This window comes from Triticum dicoccoides, chromosome 5B (assembly GCF_002162155.2).
Source record: "Triticum dicoccoides isolate Atlit2015 ecotype Zavitan chromosome 5B, WEW_v2.0, whole genome shotgun sequence".
Taxonomy (NCBI): domain Eukaryota; kingdom Viridiplantae; phylum Streptophyta; class Magnoliopsida; order Poales; family Poaceae; genus Triticum; species Triticum dicoccoides.
In genome coordinates this window covers 214943910-214961745 of record NC_041389.1, presented here as the reverse complement: position 1 = coordinate 214961745, position 17836 = coordinate 214943910, and the positions used below count along the sequence as shown (strand labels likewise).

The window sequence follows — 17836 nt, the reverse complement described above, 5'->3', positions numbered from 1 at the left end:
CTGTCACTAGGTAAGGACACCGCAAGCTTGAACCCAAAGCTAAGCACTTCTCCCATGGCAAGAAAGATCAATCAAGTAGGCCAAACCAAACTGATAATTCGAAGAGACTTGCAAAGATAACTCAATCATACATAAAAGAATTCAGAGGAGATTCAAATATTTCTCATAGATAAACTTGATCATAAACCCACAATTCATCGGATCTCGACAAACACACCACAAAAAGAGTTTACATCGAATAGATCTCCACAAGAGAGGGGGAGAACATTGTATTGAGATCCAAAAAGAGAGAAGAAGCCATCTAGCTAATAACTATGGACCCGAAGGTCCGTGGTAAACTACTCACAAGTCATCAGAGGGGCTATGGTGTTGATGTAGAAGCCCTCCATGGTCGATTCCCCCTCCGGCAGAGCACCGACGAAGGCTCCAAGGTGGGATCTCGCGGATACAGAAGGTTACAGCGGTGGAAATTGTGTTTCGTTGGCTCCTTGGATGTTTTCGGGGTACGTAGGCTTATATAGGAGGAAGAAGTACGTCGGTGGCCGCCCGAGGGGCCCACGAGACAGGGGGCGCCCTATAGGTGGGCGCCCTACCCTCTCGTGGCCGCCTCGGCTGCTTCTTGACTTGCACTCCAAGTCCTCTGGATCACATTCATTCCAAAAATCATGCTCCCGAAGGTTTCATTCCGTTTGGACTCCGTTTGATATTCCTTTTCTTCGAAATACTGAAATAGGCAAAAAAAACAGCAATACGGGTTGGGCCTCCGGTTAGTAGGTTAGTCCAAAAAAATGATATGAATGTGTAAAATAAAGCCCATAAACATCCAAAAGGGGTAATATAATAGCATGGAACAATCAAAAATTATAGATACGTTGGAGACGTATCAGTATGTCATCTACATATAATATGAGAAATGCTACACAGCTCCCACTCACTTTCTTGTAAACGCAGGCTTCTCCATAAGTCTGCATAAACCCAAATGCTTTGATCATTTCATCAAAGCGAATGTTCCAACTCCGAGATGCTTGCACCAGCCCATAGATGGAGCGCTGGAGCTTGCATACCTTGTTAGCATTCTTAGGATCAAAAAAACCTTCCGGCTGCATCATATACAATTCTTCCTTAAGAAAGCCGTTAAGGAATGCCGTTTTGACGTCCATTTGCCATATCACATAATCGTAGAATGCGGCAATTGCTAACATGATTCGGACGGACTTAAGCTTCACTACGGGTGAGAAGGTCTCATCGTAGTCAACCCCTTTAACTTGTCGATAACCCTTAGCGACAAGTCGAGCCTTATAGATGGTAACATTACCATCCGCGTCCGTCTTCTTCTTAAAGATCCATTTATTTTTTATCGATCGCCGATCATCGGGCAAGTCTGTCAAAGTCCATACTTTGTTTTCATATATGAATCCTATCTCGGATTGCATGGCTTCAAGCCATTTGTTGGAATCTAGGCCCGCCATCGCTTCTTCATAGTTCGAAGGTTCACCATTGTCTAACAACATGATTTCCAGGACGGGGTTGCCATACCATTCTGGTGTGGAACGTGTCCTCGTGGACCTACGAAGTTCAGTAGTAACTTGATCCGAAGTACCTTGATCATCATCATTAACCTCTTCTCTAGCCGGTGCAGGCACCACAGAAACATCTTCCTGAGCTGCGCTACTTTCCGCTTCAAGAGGCAGTACTTCATCAAGTTCTACTTTCCTCCCACTTACTTCTTTTGAGAGAAACTCTTTCTCCAGAAAGGACCCGTTCTTGGCAACAAAGATCTTGCCTTCGGATCTGAGGTAGAAGGTATACCCAATGGTTTCCTTAGGGTATCCTATGAAGACGCATTTTTCCGACTTGGGTTCGAGCTTTTCAGGTTGAAGTTTCTTGACATAAGCATCGCATCCCCAAACTTTTAGAAACAACAGCTTAGGTTTCTTCCCAAACCATAATTCATATGGTGTCGTCTCAATGGATTTCGACGGAGCCCTATTTAAAGTGAATGCGGCAGTCTCTAAAGCATAGCCCCAAAATGAGAGTGGTAGATCGGTAAGAGACATCATAGATCGCACCATATCCAATAGAGTGCGATTACGACATTCGGACACACCAGTTCCAGGAGGCGTGAGTTGTGAAACGATTCCACATTTCCTTAAGTGTTCCAAATTCATGACTTAAATATCCCCCCCCCACGATCTGATCGTAAGAACTTTATTTTTCTGTCACGTTGATTTTCAACCTCACTCTGAAATTCCTTGAACTTTTCAAAGGTCTCAGACTTGTGTTTCATTAAGTAGACATACCCATATCTACTCAAGTCATCAGTGAGGGTGAGAACATAACGATAGCCACCGCGTGCCTCAACGCTCATTGGACCGCACACATCAGTATGTATGATTTCCAATAAGTTGGTTGCTCGCTCCATTGTTCCGGAGAATGGATTCTTGGTCATTTTGCCCATGAGGCATGGTTCACACGTGTCAAATGATTCGTAATCAAGAGACTCCAAAACTCCATCTGCATGGAGCTTCTTCATGCGTTTGACACCAATGTGACAAAGGCGGCAGTGCCACAAGTATGTGGGACTATCATTATCAACCTTACATCTTTTGGTATTCACACTATAAATATGTGTAACATCACGTTTGAGATTCATTAAGAATAAACCATTGACCAGCGGGGCATGACCATAAAACATATCTCTCATATAAATAGAACAACCATTATTCTCGAATTTAAATGAGTAGCCATCTCGAATTAAACGAGATCTAGATACAATGTGCATGCTCAAAGCTGGCACTAAATAACAATTATTGAGGTTTAAAACTAATCCCGTAGGTAACTGTAGAGGTAGCGTGCCGACGGCGATCACATCGACCTTGGAACCATTCCCGACGCGCATCGTCACCTCGCCCTTCGCTAGTCTCCGCTTATTTCGCAGCTCCTGTTTTGAGTTACAAATATGAGCAACCGCACCGGTATCAAATACCTAGGAGCTACTACGAGTACTGGTAAGGTACACATCAATAACATGTATATCACATATACCTTTGGTGTTGCCGGCCTTCTTGTCCGCTAAGTACTTGGGGCAGTTCCGCTTCCAATGACCACTTCCCTTGCAATAAAAACACTCAGTCTCAGACTTGGGTCCATTCTTTGGCTTCTTCCCGGCAGCTTGCTTGCCGGGCGCGGCACCTCCCTTGCCGTCTTTCTTGAAACCCTTTTTACCCTTGCCCTTCTTGAACTTAGTGGTTTTATTCACCATCAACACTTGATGTTCCTATTTGATTTCCACCTCCGCTGATTTCAGCATTGAATATACTTCAGGAATGGTTTTCTCCATCCCCTGCATATTGAAGTTCATCACAAAGCTCTTGTAGCTCGGTGGAAGCGACTGAAGGATTCTGTCAACGACCGCATCATCCGGGAGATTAACTCCCAGCTGAGACAAGCGGTTGTGCAACCTAGACATTTTGAGTATGTGCTCGCTGACAGAACTATTTTCCTCCATCTTACAACTATAGAACTTGACGGAGATTTCATATCTCCCAACCCGGGCATAAGCTTGGAAAACCATTCTCGGCTCTTGGAACATCTCATATGCTCTGTGCTGCTCGAAGCGCTTTTGGAGCCCCGGTTCTAAGCTGTAAAGCATGCCGCACTGAACCAGGGAGTAATCATCAACACGCGACTGCCAAGCGTTCATAACGTCTTGGTTCGCTGGGACAGGTGCTTCACCTAGCGGTGCTTCAAGGACATATGCTTTCTTGGCAGCTATGAGGATGATCCTCATGTTCTGGACCCAGTCTATATAGTTCCTACCATCGTCTTTCAGCTTGGTTTTCTCTAGGAACGCGTTGAAGTTGAGGACAACATTCGCGTGGGCCATTTGATCTACAAGACATATTGTAAAGATTTTTAGACTAAGTTCATGACAATTAAGTTCATCTAATCAAATTATTTAATGAACTCCCATTCAGATAGACATCCCTCTAGTCATCTAAATGATACACGATCCAAGTCAACTAGGCCGTGTCCAATCATGAGATAGACTAGTCATCATCGGTGAACATCTTCATGTTGATCGTATCTTCTATACGACTCGTGTTCGACCTTTCGGTCTCTTGTGTTCCGAGGCCATGTATGTACATGCTAGGCTCATCAAGTCAACCTAAGTGTTTTTGCATGTGTAAATCTGGCTTACACCCGTTGTATGTGAACGTTAGAATCTATCACACCCGATCATCACGTGGTGCTTCGAAAACAACGAACTTTCGCAATGGCACACAGTTAGGGGGAACACTTTCTTGAAATTATTATGAGGAATCATCTTATTAATGCTACCGTCGTTCTAAGCAAATAAGATGCAAAAACATGATAAACATCACATGCAATCAAATAGTGACATGATATGGCCAAAATCATTTTGCTCCTTTTGATCTCCATCTTTGGGGCGCCATGATCATCATTGTCACTGGCATGACACCATGATCTCCATCATCGTGTCTTCATGAAGTTGTCTCGCCAATTATTACTTCTACTACTATGGCTAACGATTTTGCAATAAAGTAAAGTAATTACATGGCGTTATTCATTGACAAGCAGGTTATACAATAAATTAAGACAACTCCATGGCTCCTGCCGGTTGTCATACTCATCGACATGCAAGTCGTGATTCCTATTACAAGAACATGATCAATCTCATGCATCACATATATATCATTCAATCCTTTTGGCCATATCACATCACACGGCATATGCTGCAAAAACAAGTTAGACGTCCTCTAATTGTTGTTGCAAGTTTTTACGTGGCTGCTATAGGTTTCTAGCAAGAACGTTTCTTACCTACGCCAAAACCACAACGTGATATGCCAATTTCTATTTACCCTTCATACGGACCCTTTGCATCAAATCCGATCAGACTAAAGTGGGAGAGACAGACACCCGCTAGCCACCTTATGCAACTAGTGCATGTCAGTCGGTGGAACCTGTCTCACGTAAGCGTACGTGTAAGGTCGGTCCGGGCCGCTTCATCCCACGATGCCGCCGAAACAAGATAAGACTAGTAGTGGCAAGTAAATTGACAATATCGACGCCCACAACAAACTTGTGTTCTACTCATGCATAGAAACTACGCATAGACCTAGCTCATGATGCCACTATTGGGGATCGTTGCAGAAATTAAAAAATTTCTACGCATCACCAAGATCAATCTATGGAGTAACTAGCAACAAGAGAGAGGGGAGTGCATCTTCATACCCTTGAAGATCGCGAGTCGGAAGCGTTGCAAGAATGTGGATGAAGGAGTCATACTCGAAGCGATACAGATCGCGGTGGACTACGATCTAAGCGCCGAACAACGGCACCTCCGCGTTCAACACACGTGCAGCCCGGTGACGTCTCCTATGCCTTGATCCAGCAAGGAAGAGGGAGAGGTTGAGGAAGAGGGCTCCAGCAGCAGCACGACGGCATGGTGGTGATGGAGTGGCAGTACTCCGGCAGGGCTTCGCCAAGCCTTGCGGAGGAGGAGAGGTGTTGGGAATGGGAGGGGCTGCGCCTTGGATGTTGTGTTGCAGCCCTCCCCTCGCCCCTCTATTTATAGGGAGAAGGGGGAAGGGGGCCAGCCCCCTCTAGATGAGATCTAGAGGGGGGTGGCGGCCAAGGGGAGGGGGCTTGCCCCCCAAGCAAGGGGGGCACCCCCTTTAGGGTTCCCCCCCCCCAACCCTAGGCGCATGGGCCCAAGGGGGGGTGGCGCCCGGCCCTCCAAGGGGCTGTTTCCCTTCCCTCTACAGCCCATGAGGCGCTCCGGGACAGGTGGCCCCTCCCAGTGGACCCCCGGAACCCCTCCGGTGGCCCCGGTACAATACCGGTATGCCCCCGAATGTTTTCGGTGACCGTATGACAACTTCCCATATATAAATCTTCACCTCCGGACCATTCCGGGACTCCTCGTGACGTCCGGGATCTCATCCGGGACTTCAAACAACATTCGGTAATCACATACAAATCTTCCTAATAACCCTAGCGTCATCGAACCTTAAGTGTGTAGACCCTACGGGTTCGGGAATCACGCAGACATGACCGAGACAGCTCTCTGGCCAATAACCAACAGTGGGATCTGGATACCCATGTTGGCTCCCACATGTTCCATGATGATCTTATCGGATGAACCACGATGTCGAGGATTCAAGCAATCCCGTATACAATTCCCTTTGTCAATCGGTACGTTACTTGCCCGAGATTCGATCGTCGGTATCCCAATACCTCGTTCAATCTCGTTACCGGCAAGTCACTTTACTCGATCCGTAATGCATGATCCTGTGACCAACCACTTGGTCACTTTGAGCTCATTATGATGATGCATCACCGAGTGGGCCTAGAGATACCTCTCCGTCGTACGGAGTGACAAATCCCAGTCTCGATTCGTGCCAACCCAACAGACACTTTCGGAGATACCTGTAGAGCACCTTTATAGTCACCCAGTTACGTTGTGACGTTTGGTACACCCAAAGCACTCCAACGGTATCCGGGAGTTAAACAATCTCATGGTCTAAGGAAATGATACTTGACATTAGAAAAGCTCTAGCAAACGAACTACACGATCTTGTGCTATGCTTAGGATTGGGTCTTGTCCATCACATCATTCTCCTAATGATGTGATCCCATTATCAATGACATCCAATGTCCATAGTCAGGAAACCATGACCATCTGCTGATCAACGAGCTAGTCAACTAGAGGCTCACTAGGGACATGGTGTGGTCTATGTATTCACACATGTATTACGGTTTCCGATCAATACAATTATAGCATGAACAATAGAAAATTATCATGAACAGAGAAATATAATAATAACCATTTTATTATTGCCTCTAGGGCATATTCCAACACGGTCTTCCCCGCGCCTGTCAACACGGCGTACTGAGACTGCCTCCAGCCCGACCTGCTGGTGCACGACGACGTCTCTGATGCCGACTCGTCCTCGTCAGAGTATGACTCCGATGACACCTCTGGCTACGACGCCGACTCATCCTGGTCGACTGGCTGAGAGGAGCCGGAGGTGATTGTCCTCTTTGACAATGAGCCAGAGGTCAAAGTGGCGGCGCCCGTCATCCTCGAGCCGGAGGTCCGGATGGTGGCCCTCGTCGCCAGGGAGGGTGACAAGCACCGCCCCATTGACGTCGAGCTACTTCCAGATGTTCCTAACATCATCAAGCAGGAGGTAGAGGTGGTCTTGGGCCTGGAAGCACATGACGTCGCAGCACATCCAGAGAGGAAGAAGAAGAGAAGGTGACAATTGCCATGGAGGTTCGCCGCTAGGTGCGCCTCCAGAAGATGAAGAATGAAGATGAAGAAGATGCAGTTGCCAACATGAAGAAGATGCAGTTGCAGTTAGTTAGGTATGTTGAAATATACAAATTTTCAGCATATAAGTTATAAAATAGTGTAGTTTGTTAGGTGTGCTTGTATATTAAGCACATAAGTTATTTCTAATTTATGTTGGCAATGTTGAAGTACTAAGTAAGTTGAACTTATGTTTATGTTGTTGATGATGTCTTGTTGAACTAAGTAAGTGGCAATGATGATGTTATTGATGTTGTCTTATTGATGTTGTTGATCCTGTCTTGTTGCTATATAAGGCAACAATCCAAAAGTGTGTGGGTGCTATATAAGGCAACAATCCAAAAGAAGAATATTTGTCTTAACTAAATTTTGTCTTAACTGAACTTTGTCTTAACTGAACTTTGTCAGATAACTAAATTCAGTCAACTAAAATTTAGTTAACTATAAAATTTCAGTTATCTTAACTGAACTTTGTCTTAACTGAACTTTGTTAGAAAACTACAGTTAATTTTTTTATTTAATCAAAATTTGATACATATGTTCAGTTTGCAGCAAATTCAGCAATACAATTTAGTTAACTGACATATAACTTCAATTTGAGTTAACAACAATGGCAACAGCAGCAGCAACTATAGTTATCTGATTTTATTAGATATATTTACTTAACTAAATTTGGTAACTAGCCCTTCTTAACAACAAAAATGTCCTCATAGCAAAAATGCCCTAGGTTAACTACACATGTTAGGAAAGATAGAAATTGAGTTAACAAAAATGGCTTGATAACAAAAAATGCTCTTGGTTAACTACATTGACACAAATTCAATCAAATTAAGTTACAAATAAGAGGAAAAGAGATACAAATCCAGGAGGAGGTTCATGTTCATTTGACAGACAATACACATTCTAGGAAAGATACAAAGTCATTTTTTTACAACGACACATTCAATCAAATTCATTCAGCATGCCCTTCAGCTTCCTTATCTTCTCCTTGGTGGCCTCTTTGTGGTTGAATAGGTCACCAATCATGTACTCAAGCTTCCTTTTCTCATGCTTCAAATCATCCCTCTCTTGAATCACTTGGTCCCTCTCCTGCACTGCTTGGTCCCTCTCTTTCTCTGCTTTAACCCTGAAGACCTGATGAATGTTGGTTACTAACTTGTCTGTCATCTTCTTCTTCTCAAGTTCTTCCTTTAGATCAGTCAGAGCAAGTTGTGTGCTGCCTAATTGGCTCATTGCCTGCTCCTTCTCAGCCACCATCTTAGCAAAATCAAGCTTTAAATGCCTCAACTCATTCTCCATCTTCTTCTCTTCAAGAACCTTCAAGTTTTCTTCAGCACTCACAACATTCTGTCTGAGCCTTTGTTTTTTCTCCTCTTCATACATGGTCCATATACTATCTAGGCTCATCTTCAGAGCATTATGCCACTCAGGGTCAACCCACTCAACATATTTGCATTTAGGTACTTCCTAACAATTTATACCAAACAAAAAATTCAATTAACTGCTAGTATTCAGTTCTATGCATGATGATGAAACTTAAAACATACTTCAAATGACTTCCTGTTTAACAGTGCCAAATGCAAAAAAATACTAACCTTCTGTGCACAAGCTAGAAACCTTTTGCCACTATCAACAGATTCAAATGCCACATGCTTCTCACACAAAGATCCATGCCCACATCTAAAGCTATGCAGATCTGTAGCCAAGCCACTCCATTCCTCACAGGAAATTGTGGCAGGTGGCTAAACAAAAGAGAGACATTTGGAATCAATTGACAGAGAAACCCTAGCTAAGAAACCCTAGACCGGGTGGGGAGCACACTAACCTTGCTGGTTACAGAGTCATCTTTAGAAGAACTGGGAAGATCATCCCAGGACACCATGGTTACTGTTGGATGCAAATGAGAAGGGGATCTGGTGGTGCTATTGGACAGAGGGGAGAAGGGATCTGGTGGTGCACGAAATTGAAGATGAAAGATGAGGAAGAAGGAGGGGATCTGGTGGTGGTGGTGGACCAAAGCTACATCTAGTGTGCAAGTTGTTGGGTGGGTGTTTGCAGCAGGTGCAAGTACATGCTTGCTTTTGAGTTTAGTTGTGTTGAGAAAGGGGACCTGGGTTGACATGAGTCACAGTTATGACAACAATTAGTTAACATAAGTTAGTTCAGTTATGACAGCAATTAGGTTAAGTGCATTTCTGTCAGCAATTAGTTATGACAGCAGTTTTGTCAGTAATTTCAAAGCAATGAGGATAAGTACAATAGAATTAGGAGAAAGTACACTTCTGTCAGAATTAGTTTAACTACACTTTTGACATCAAATACAGTTCAAACATTAGGACAAAGTCTTCAGATTACTGATATATTATCCATTACAACAAGCATTACAACCAAGACTTCATACTGAGCAAACAACCACATTGGTTTTAGTATGCTCAATTTAGAACAAGAGATCTCTTGGAACACCTACACCTACTCATTTAACAACACTTCACTTCTTCATAATTAAGGTGCAACACATCACACAAAGCACTACAACAACAGCCATCAGCAGCTTTAGCAGCAACAAAATCTCTCTGCCTAATCCTAACAGCATAGCAACTTGCTGCTTGGTAGCATACTTATTCTCAGTGGAGCTGACATAATTAGTTCTGCCTATAGTTCCTCTTCCAGCCATGCCTCTTCCAGCCATGCCCCTTCCAACTGTGCTTCTGCCTACCATTGATTCAGTCCTCTGCATCTCAAGCTCTTCCCTCCTGTCCTCAGCTGCACCAATTGCATCTACAACAGCATCACTAACCAGATGCCTTGTTTCAACCAGATGCACCACATATTCAAGCTCCCAGCGCCAGAAATCACAGAGAAAAAATTACAGAGTGACAGTAAAGTTCAGAGTGCATGAATCAATGGCAGACTAGTTAACCAACTAGTTCTGTGAGTAATTTTGCAACCAAGGACAGTCTAAACTACTGTATTACTCAAAGCAATGACTAGTTAACCAACTAATGTGCCTAATTTAATCAGTGCTCTGCTTCAATACGGTTGCTAAGAATTGACACGGCATGAATCAACAAGTAGCTAGGAACTGGCACTTACAGTGTGCTTTACGCACTTGTAGAAGATCCATCCATCGTGCTCATCGGTGCTAGACCGGTAGAACCTCACCTACTCGCCGCAATCCGGGTACCCGGTCAATGGTACAGCAACGGAGCGGCCACGCAATGCATTGCGGACGGAGCTGGAAGACAACATGACGATGGGGACGGAGGCGGCGGAGGAGGGCGTCGGCAATGGCTATGGTGGCGGAGGGCGTGGATGTCGGCAATGTCTGTTGCAGCGGGGACGGGAGTTGGGCTAGGGTTGGGAGGAGGAGAAGAGGATAAGCGAGTGGCTGACCAGGTGCGCGGTCGATCCGACTAGGTGCGACCAGCTCATGGTGTTTTGGCAACCCCCCCCCCCCGATCAACTAGTATTCACCCCTAGGATCGAGTATGTGGCGGTCAAAGCGAGCTGGCGGCCGCTGACTCGGCAAAGTCAGCAAATACGTACACAAAATCGTATACATGGACCAAAGTGAACCCCTCGCATAAGTATGTGAACAGTAGTTAGGGTATTTTGAAGTAGTGATACCAATCTGTCACCTGGCTCAAGTTTGGTGACCTACAGTGAATTTTTTCTCTTCTACCAATTGATTGGCGTAGAAGGAGTGGAAGCTGAGGCGGGGCTGGCATGCCAATTATTTGGATCTGATCCAAACGCCACCTCAAGGCTAGTCAATGACCAATTTTTTGGTCGGGCAACTCACGGCTCTAAACCAAGCAGCCTCGTAATGACGCCGCTGATTAAGGGAGATGAAGCAGATGGTGTGGTGGAACTTTATAATTATAAAGTAGAGAAGAAGATATGGGATTGGGGATGGGGACGTCCATCATGTAAGTATACACCTTGCAACGCAATCTGTGGGCTGGCTAAACATAATTAATGACACGGGATCATGCATAAAGTGGAGGGGGCTGGGCTTTGGTCTATTTGCATGCAAGTGGAAACTGAAGGCCTGATGTGGAACGTACGGATGTTTAGAATTGCTGACTTGGCTAGATGCTGATGTGGACAGCTTGCATGTTTAGATAAATATGATAGTGGGGATGAACTTCTTAGGGATATAGGATAAGCCATACAATGAAGCTATGGGAGAGAGTCATTGAGCACCACTTAAGAAGAATGACAAGCGTGACCAAAAATTGGTTTGGTTCATGCCTAGGAGGTCGATCATGGAGCCACTTTCTTCGTACGACAACTTATGGAGAGATACATGGAGCAAAAGAAGGACCTGCATATCATGTTCATTGACTTGGAGAAGGCCTATGATAAGACAGCGCAGAATGTCATGTGGTGGGCCTTGGAAAAACTCATAGTCCCAGCAAAGTACATTACCCTCATCAAGGATACGTGCAATAATGTTGTGCCAAGTGTTCGAACAAGTGATGGCGATGACTTCCCAATTAAAATAGGAATGCACACCAGGGGTCAGCTTTGAGCCCTTATCTTTTTTGTGTTGGTGATGGATGAGGTCACGAGGGATATACAAGGAGATATCTCATGGTGCATGCTCTTTGCGGATGATCTGGTGCTAGTCGATGATAGTCGGACAGGTGTCAATAGAAAGTTAGAGTTATGGAGACAAACCTTGAAATCGAAAGGATTTAGTTTTAGTAGAACAAAAATCGAATACATGAGGCGCGGTTTCAGTACGACTAGGCATGAGGAGTAGGAGGTTATCCTTGATGGGCAGGTGATTGCTCAGAAGAACACCTTTCGACATTTGGGGTCAATGCTGCAGAAGGGCGAGGGTATTGATGAAAATGTGAACCATCGAATTAAAGTCGGATGGATGAAGTGGGCCAAGCTTCTGGCATTCTCTGTGACAAGAGAGTGCTACAAAAGCTAAAAGGCAATTCTATAGGACGGCGGTTCGACCCGCAATGTTGTATGGCGCGGAGCTTTGGCCGACTAAAAGGCGACATGTTCAACAGTTAGGTGCCGCAGAGATGCGCATGTTGAGATGGATGTGTGGTCACACAAGGAAGGACCGAGTCGGGAATGATGATATACGAGATGGAGTTAGGGTAGCACCGAAGCTTGTCCAACATCGTCTGAGATGGTTTTGCCTCCAAAAGCTCTGCTCAGGTGCATAGCTGACGGCTAAAGCGTATTGATAATGTCAAGAGAGGTTGATGTAGACCAAACTTGACACGAAAAGAGTCAATAAAGAGAGATCTAAAGGATTGGAGTATCACCAAGAACTAGCCATGGATATAGGTGCATGTTAGTCCGCTATCCATGTGTCAGAACCATGAGTTTGTCGCGAGACCTTATGGGTTTCACCTCTAGTCTATCCCAACTTGTTCGGGAGCAAAGACTTTGTTGTTATTGTACCATAGTAGCACAATTATGAGAACAGCATTTTGGAGCTCGGCCTCCATAGAGGCTGGATTTTTTGAAAAAAATCATACTTTTTGATTTCAAAAAATATCTAAAAAAAACTGTACAGGTACTGAGGTACGCAAGATGTGATATGTATGTGTAAAATTTTAGAACAAAATACCTTTGGGCTTTTGAGATGAATAGTATCATTTATTGAAAAGCCACATATTTGCTTATTTTGTACAACCCTCATTTCAACATATTTCATCGTGTATGTCTATATTTTTTTAGAATTGTTTGAAATGTAAAAATATGAATTTTGTTGAACTTTGAATTTTTCAAAAACCAGCCTCCATGGAGGCCGAGCTCCAAAAGCAATTTTCGCACAATTATGAAGTACAAAATTGTCCCACTTACGGCCAAGCACGGAAAAATGGAAGAATAACGAAAAGAAATTTGAAACCAAAAGAAGATGTAATTAATTTATTCAAGCATAACAAAAAAAAACTAATATCCAGCACATTTCAGAAACACGTTGAAAAAATGGCACATGATAATTGTTGTGGCTAATTCAAAACAGAAATGGATACATTTGAAATGGAACTTCAATTTTCAAATGTAAATACAATTTTTCAAATTAAAACAAGTACGTTTAGACAAAGCTCGGCAATAATTTTTCATTTCTTCAACTCCACAACCACTTGAAGGCCCTGCGCTTTAGCAGAAGAACATGCCACGTTTTTTCACATTGTCCTTGATATCAGGTAGGTTTCCCTTGTACCCAATATAGAGCCGAGCCCGCGATGCCAAAAGATGGGCATAGTGAACAGGAGGCACTACAGAGAGAACAAACCCATCGTAACAATATGATCTGACAAAGAGATCCAGTACTTCAGAGGGGAAGTTAAAAATAGCCAAACATTGCTACTTGTACTAACCAATTGAAACAGAAGAGGTGCACCTCGCGTCCCTGCAACATTAGATCGACAGTGAGTTCAACGGTTGAAACTTTGATATGCACACAAATGATCTTGACAGGATATAATTACGTATAGCATAGATGGTTAGTGAGAATTTGCAAAGCGTTGGCCGTAAAATTGTTCTCGTCCCAGAGAACATGATAACGAACAGGCCGGCTGACTCCCTGGGATATTTCGAAAAATACCAATCAGAACATTGTAAGTAAAAAATATCATTGTGTACTCTATTTGTATAATGAGAATGACCAACCTTAGTGCCAGCATGGCTACACAAGTAAAAATCAAAGTCAGTGGGATGGCATATTTCTTTATCAACCACAGTACCTGAGATGAGATAATAAAAAATAACACCGATTTCAAAATTCAGTATTTATGACTAGGGCCAACATGATATGCAAGAACGAACCTGGCAATACATTTCCACTTTCAAAAATTGTGCTCCCAACACCATAGTTACCAGCGAACAAACGTGTGTGGTGCTGTTTCTGAACCATAATAATGGTAACTTGTGGATTATAAATAGGATCCAGCGACGCACATGCCTAAGTTTATCATACAAAAATATCAACACAGCAAAGCAAGATAAAATTTAATTGCGCAAACTAATGTAGAAATAAGATTCACCTTTTTAATGGCAGAAAGTTCATGCTCAAGAACCATATTGAGCCGTCCTTTGCTGACAACATCCCTAAAAGATACAAGAATATAAAAAACACAACCAAAAGAGCAAAGAAAACATAGCCAAATAGATATTAACACCTGTAAAATATGATCCTCCGGGGTATATGTCCAGTCGACCTCATGAAAGAAATGAGGTGCTCTCTGCATAGTTTATAGTTAAATGTACATAAGACATATCATGTAATAATGTAAAATTTATATATTTAAGAACGACAATATCATACTTGATCATTCCACCAGATATACGTCCACTTCCACAATCATTTTCGTTAAAAAGGCCTTGTATAATCTCTTCATGACGGGCTTGCCGCCGGACTAATCCAGCATAGTTGGTAACCTCCGGCCAGTCTTGAGAAGCTACAACCTTCACAAAGCATGAAATTGTTGAAGATAGTACGTGAAGAAAGACACCATGTCTGGCAACTTGAATGATGACAATGCGCTCTTACAGCTGCAATAGAAGGACTAGAACGTTCTTCTCCATGATGAGGATGACTGACATCGGCACCAAATATAATAGTTGGTGTGTTACTAACACGTGGGAGATTCCCTACCACAGCATCAAGAAGTACAGTATTTCTTCCCCCCACCTATAAAATCAAATGAATGTAACATATTGCACAACTGGCCCAAAAATTACTAGAACAAAACATACCTTCATGTTGATTTTAAGGGCAATATTTGTAAGATATTGTGGTTTCATCTTTAAAACATGCTTTGCAAGACAACATTGAGAGACTAGCCCAAGATCTGTCTCACATATTCTTTTGATATCACCTGAGGAATGAAAAAATATTAATATAACAAATATTCTAATCAGTCAATGTTCAAGCGTATTTTGAAGTAACAAAAGGAGTACCATAAAGAGTGCCATTCTTGTCGGGCAGTATTACAATCAGCAGGTCAAGTTCTTTGTGCAGTGGTCTGAGTATTGCCATGAAACGTTGGTAATGTTTCTTGAGAAACGGTCGTACATGATTAGGTTTAGCATTCACTAGAGGGAGCACAGGGTCACCCTTAAAGTTCTACAAATTGACACAAAAGAAATGATGAATTGCCTTGCAGCAAAAAGGCACTTTTGAAGGAGTAATCTGATAGCAATATTTAGATTGGATCACAAAGAAACCTACCATTCCAGAGATTAGGCACGTCACAGCCAACTCATCACAGAAAGCCACAGCAGCAGCATGCGTGATATCTGAAGCGAAGTTAATGCATGCCCAGGTGTTAACTTCTCCTCCCTTGACCATTTGCTACAACATAAAAATAACCCAGAAAATTAATGCTGGAGATAAAAGAATTCCATAAAATAAAGAAGCTATTGAATTACAAAAATATATGTAGGGATGAAGAAGAAAAATAGTTTTTCTGATTGGTGGAATGACTTCCATACCTTAAGCCGCATATTCCACTTGCCAACTTTTGGCAAGAATTCCTTCACTTTGCCTTGGTCATTAAATTTGAGCTAATACAATAAAAAAATTGTGAAATACAGAGAAACATATGCCACCAGTAGATATTCACCACGATACTTACCACAGGAGGAGGTAGCACACGACCCTTGACTATTGTGAGTTTGTTCTCAAAAGTTATGCCAAATTCCTTTGCATACGGGTCCTCATTGTATGGGTTCACTGTCTGTTAAATAAGATAAAACAAGACAATGACAGATTATATACCTGTTCTAAAAAGAATAAATGTAACTGATTACATATGCAACAATTGACAGCGCAAGAAACAGAAACATAAAACTGATCCTAACTGAATATTAAGATAGCACAACACTAAAAGTATAATGCAGCACTGGAACTAAAACTACTTTCCAGGTGCAACAACCCCGACACCCCACTAAAGGAAGGCATAAGACAAATTCACCCCCTCGTGTTTAGTACTGCAGTATCTCAACACCCTAAAAATTTTAGTAAAGAAAAGGGGGCATACTACTCGCGGTTAGAGGTGGGATTGGATCCAGACTATCTAAACGGGCTTTGTAGCAAAACTAGTTTGGAATCCAATTGGATTGGAGTTTGTGGACAGTTGACACCCCCAAGGTACACTGTACAGGGATGTTGATATTAGTTGGTAGGTTTATTCTTGCCTATCTGCTTCTGAACTTGCACAGCCCATCCATGGGCCGCTCCTCCCTGTGTGCAGCCCATGGTAGGGCAGCAGCTTTAGCTCACACAAGCCAACGATTCCACAGATGCTGGTGATGAGCCTGACAGCAAGCAGGATACAAAACAGGATGGAAATAGATGGCACACGGTAACTGAAGAAAGCAATCTGAGTTGACCCGATGAGGACACCACGGAGTGTGTCTCCCGATGTCACTGAAAGCATGGTTGAAGCAACGGAGGACAGCAAAGCAGGTAGGCGCACAAGCGGAAAGAGATCCCTGGTTGGTTGATGGAGACGGCACCATGGAGAATTCATGAGGCAGCACCGAGGAGAAGCTCAAGTTTGTGTTAAATAATCCATTGAATTTTGAATATCCAGGTTCTTAATTTGGACATTAGATGGATATGTGACCATTGGAATTGGATATTGACCAAATCCCATTTTGAATCGCAGTACAAGCAGAAAGAGATCCGTGGTTGGTTGATGGAGCCGGCGCCATGGAGAATTCATGAGGCAGCGCCGAGGAGAAGCTCAAGTTTGTGTTAAATAATCCATTGAATTTTGAATATCCAAGTTCTTAATTTGGACATTAGATGGACACACCACTGGAATTGGATATTGACCAAATCCCATTTTGACTCGCAGTACATCTAAAACCGATGCAAGTGACATGTTGATGGATGAAAGAGATTCGAAACGACAACACAACAACAGTGCAATTCAGATGAGAAAAGAATTAGACAAAGGATAGAAATGGTGCGAGCAGGTGTGAACTCAGACCGAGGGAGCCGTGAGTGCCATATGTTAGAAATAAGGAGAAGAGAGCGAGGGAACAAGACAGAAACAAGAAGTGGTAGTTCAGAACTTTTAAATGATTGATTTTCTGAGGATAACCGTCTCTTTTAATATAATGATAATAGGATATCGGGGTTTTCAGTTCAAGCAATAAGGCTGCTATTACACTAAAACTTCAGAGAAAACTGGACGTACTCCATCAATCACGACAACAAATACAAATACATGAATGGATCTATATATGGGAGTAGTACAGCTTTATACATAAATAGGTAAAATCTTTGGTCTCTACAGGAAACTAATGGGGTGTCTTTGGTCTCTACAGGAAAATAATGGGGTGTCGATACAACAAGCAACTTCTAGCAACAAATAGTTATAATTCTGTTTCCCCTAAATATTTCCCACTTGCCCCACACCAATTTGTAGGATAACAATTTCTCCTCCATTTACATCATAGTGCATTAAAATGAAGTACACCTTTCGATATTTGGGGTCAATGTTG

The 17836-nt window shown here is 42.9% G+C and overlaps 1 protein-coding gene and 1 pseudogene across 4 annotated transcripts in view; both read right to left on the bottom strand.

The window, feature by feature from the left end:
• Window positions 1-8281: 8281 nt before the first annotated feature.
• Window positions 8282-10588, bottom strand: LOC119309323 (annotated as a pseudogene).
• A 2680-nt stretch (window positions 10589-13268) lies between these two features.
• The window catches only part of LOC119308102 (protein argonaute 1B-like), a 10004-nt gene continuing 5436 nt past the window's right edge, over window positions 13269-17836 (bottom strand). The window contains exons 10-23 of one of the 4 annotated variants that reach the window (XM_037584216.1): window positions 15958-16059; window positions 15815-15886; window positions 15552-15674; window positions 15281-15446; window positions 15077-15198; window positions 14871-15011; window positions 14646-14785; window positions 14500-14562; window positions 14365-14428; window positions 14147-14225; window positions 13991-14006; window positions 13810-13904; window positions 13699-13730; window positions 13269-13596 (exon numbers count right to left, since the gene is read on the bottom strand). In XM_037584216.1, coding sequence (XP_037440113.1) covers window positions 13504-13596; window positions 13699-13730; window positions 13810-13904; window positions 13991-14006; window positions 14147-14225; window positions 14365-14428; window positions 14500-14562; window positions 14646-14785; window positions 14871-15011; window positions 15077-15198; window positions 15281-15446; window positions 15552-15674; window positions 15815-15886; window positions 15958-16059 — 1308 coding nt within the window. In that variant the 3' untranslated portion in view covers window positions 13269-13503. Of the gene's footprint in view, window positions 13597-13698; window positions 13731-13809; window positions 13905-13990; window positions 14065-14146; window positions 14283-14364; window positions 14429-14499; window positions 14563-14645; window positions 14786-14870; window positions 15012-15076; window positions 15199-15280; window positions 15447-15551; window positions 15675-15814; window positions 15887-15957; window positions 16060-17836 lie in introns of all 4 variants that reach the window. The other 3 variants (XM_037584215.1, XM_037584214.1, XM_037584213.1) reach the window with 3 other exon arrangements.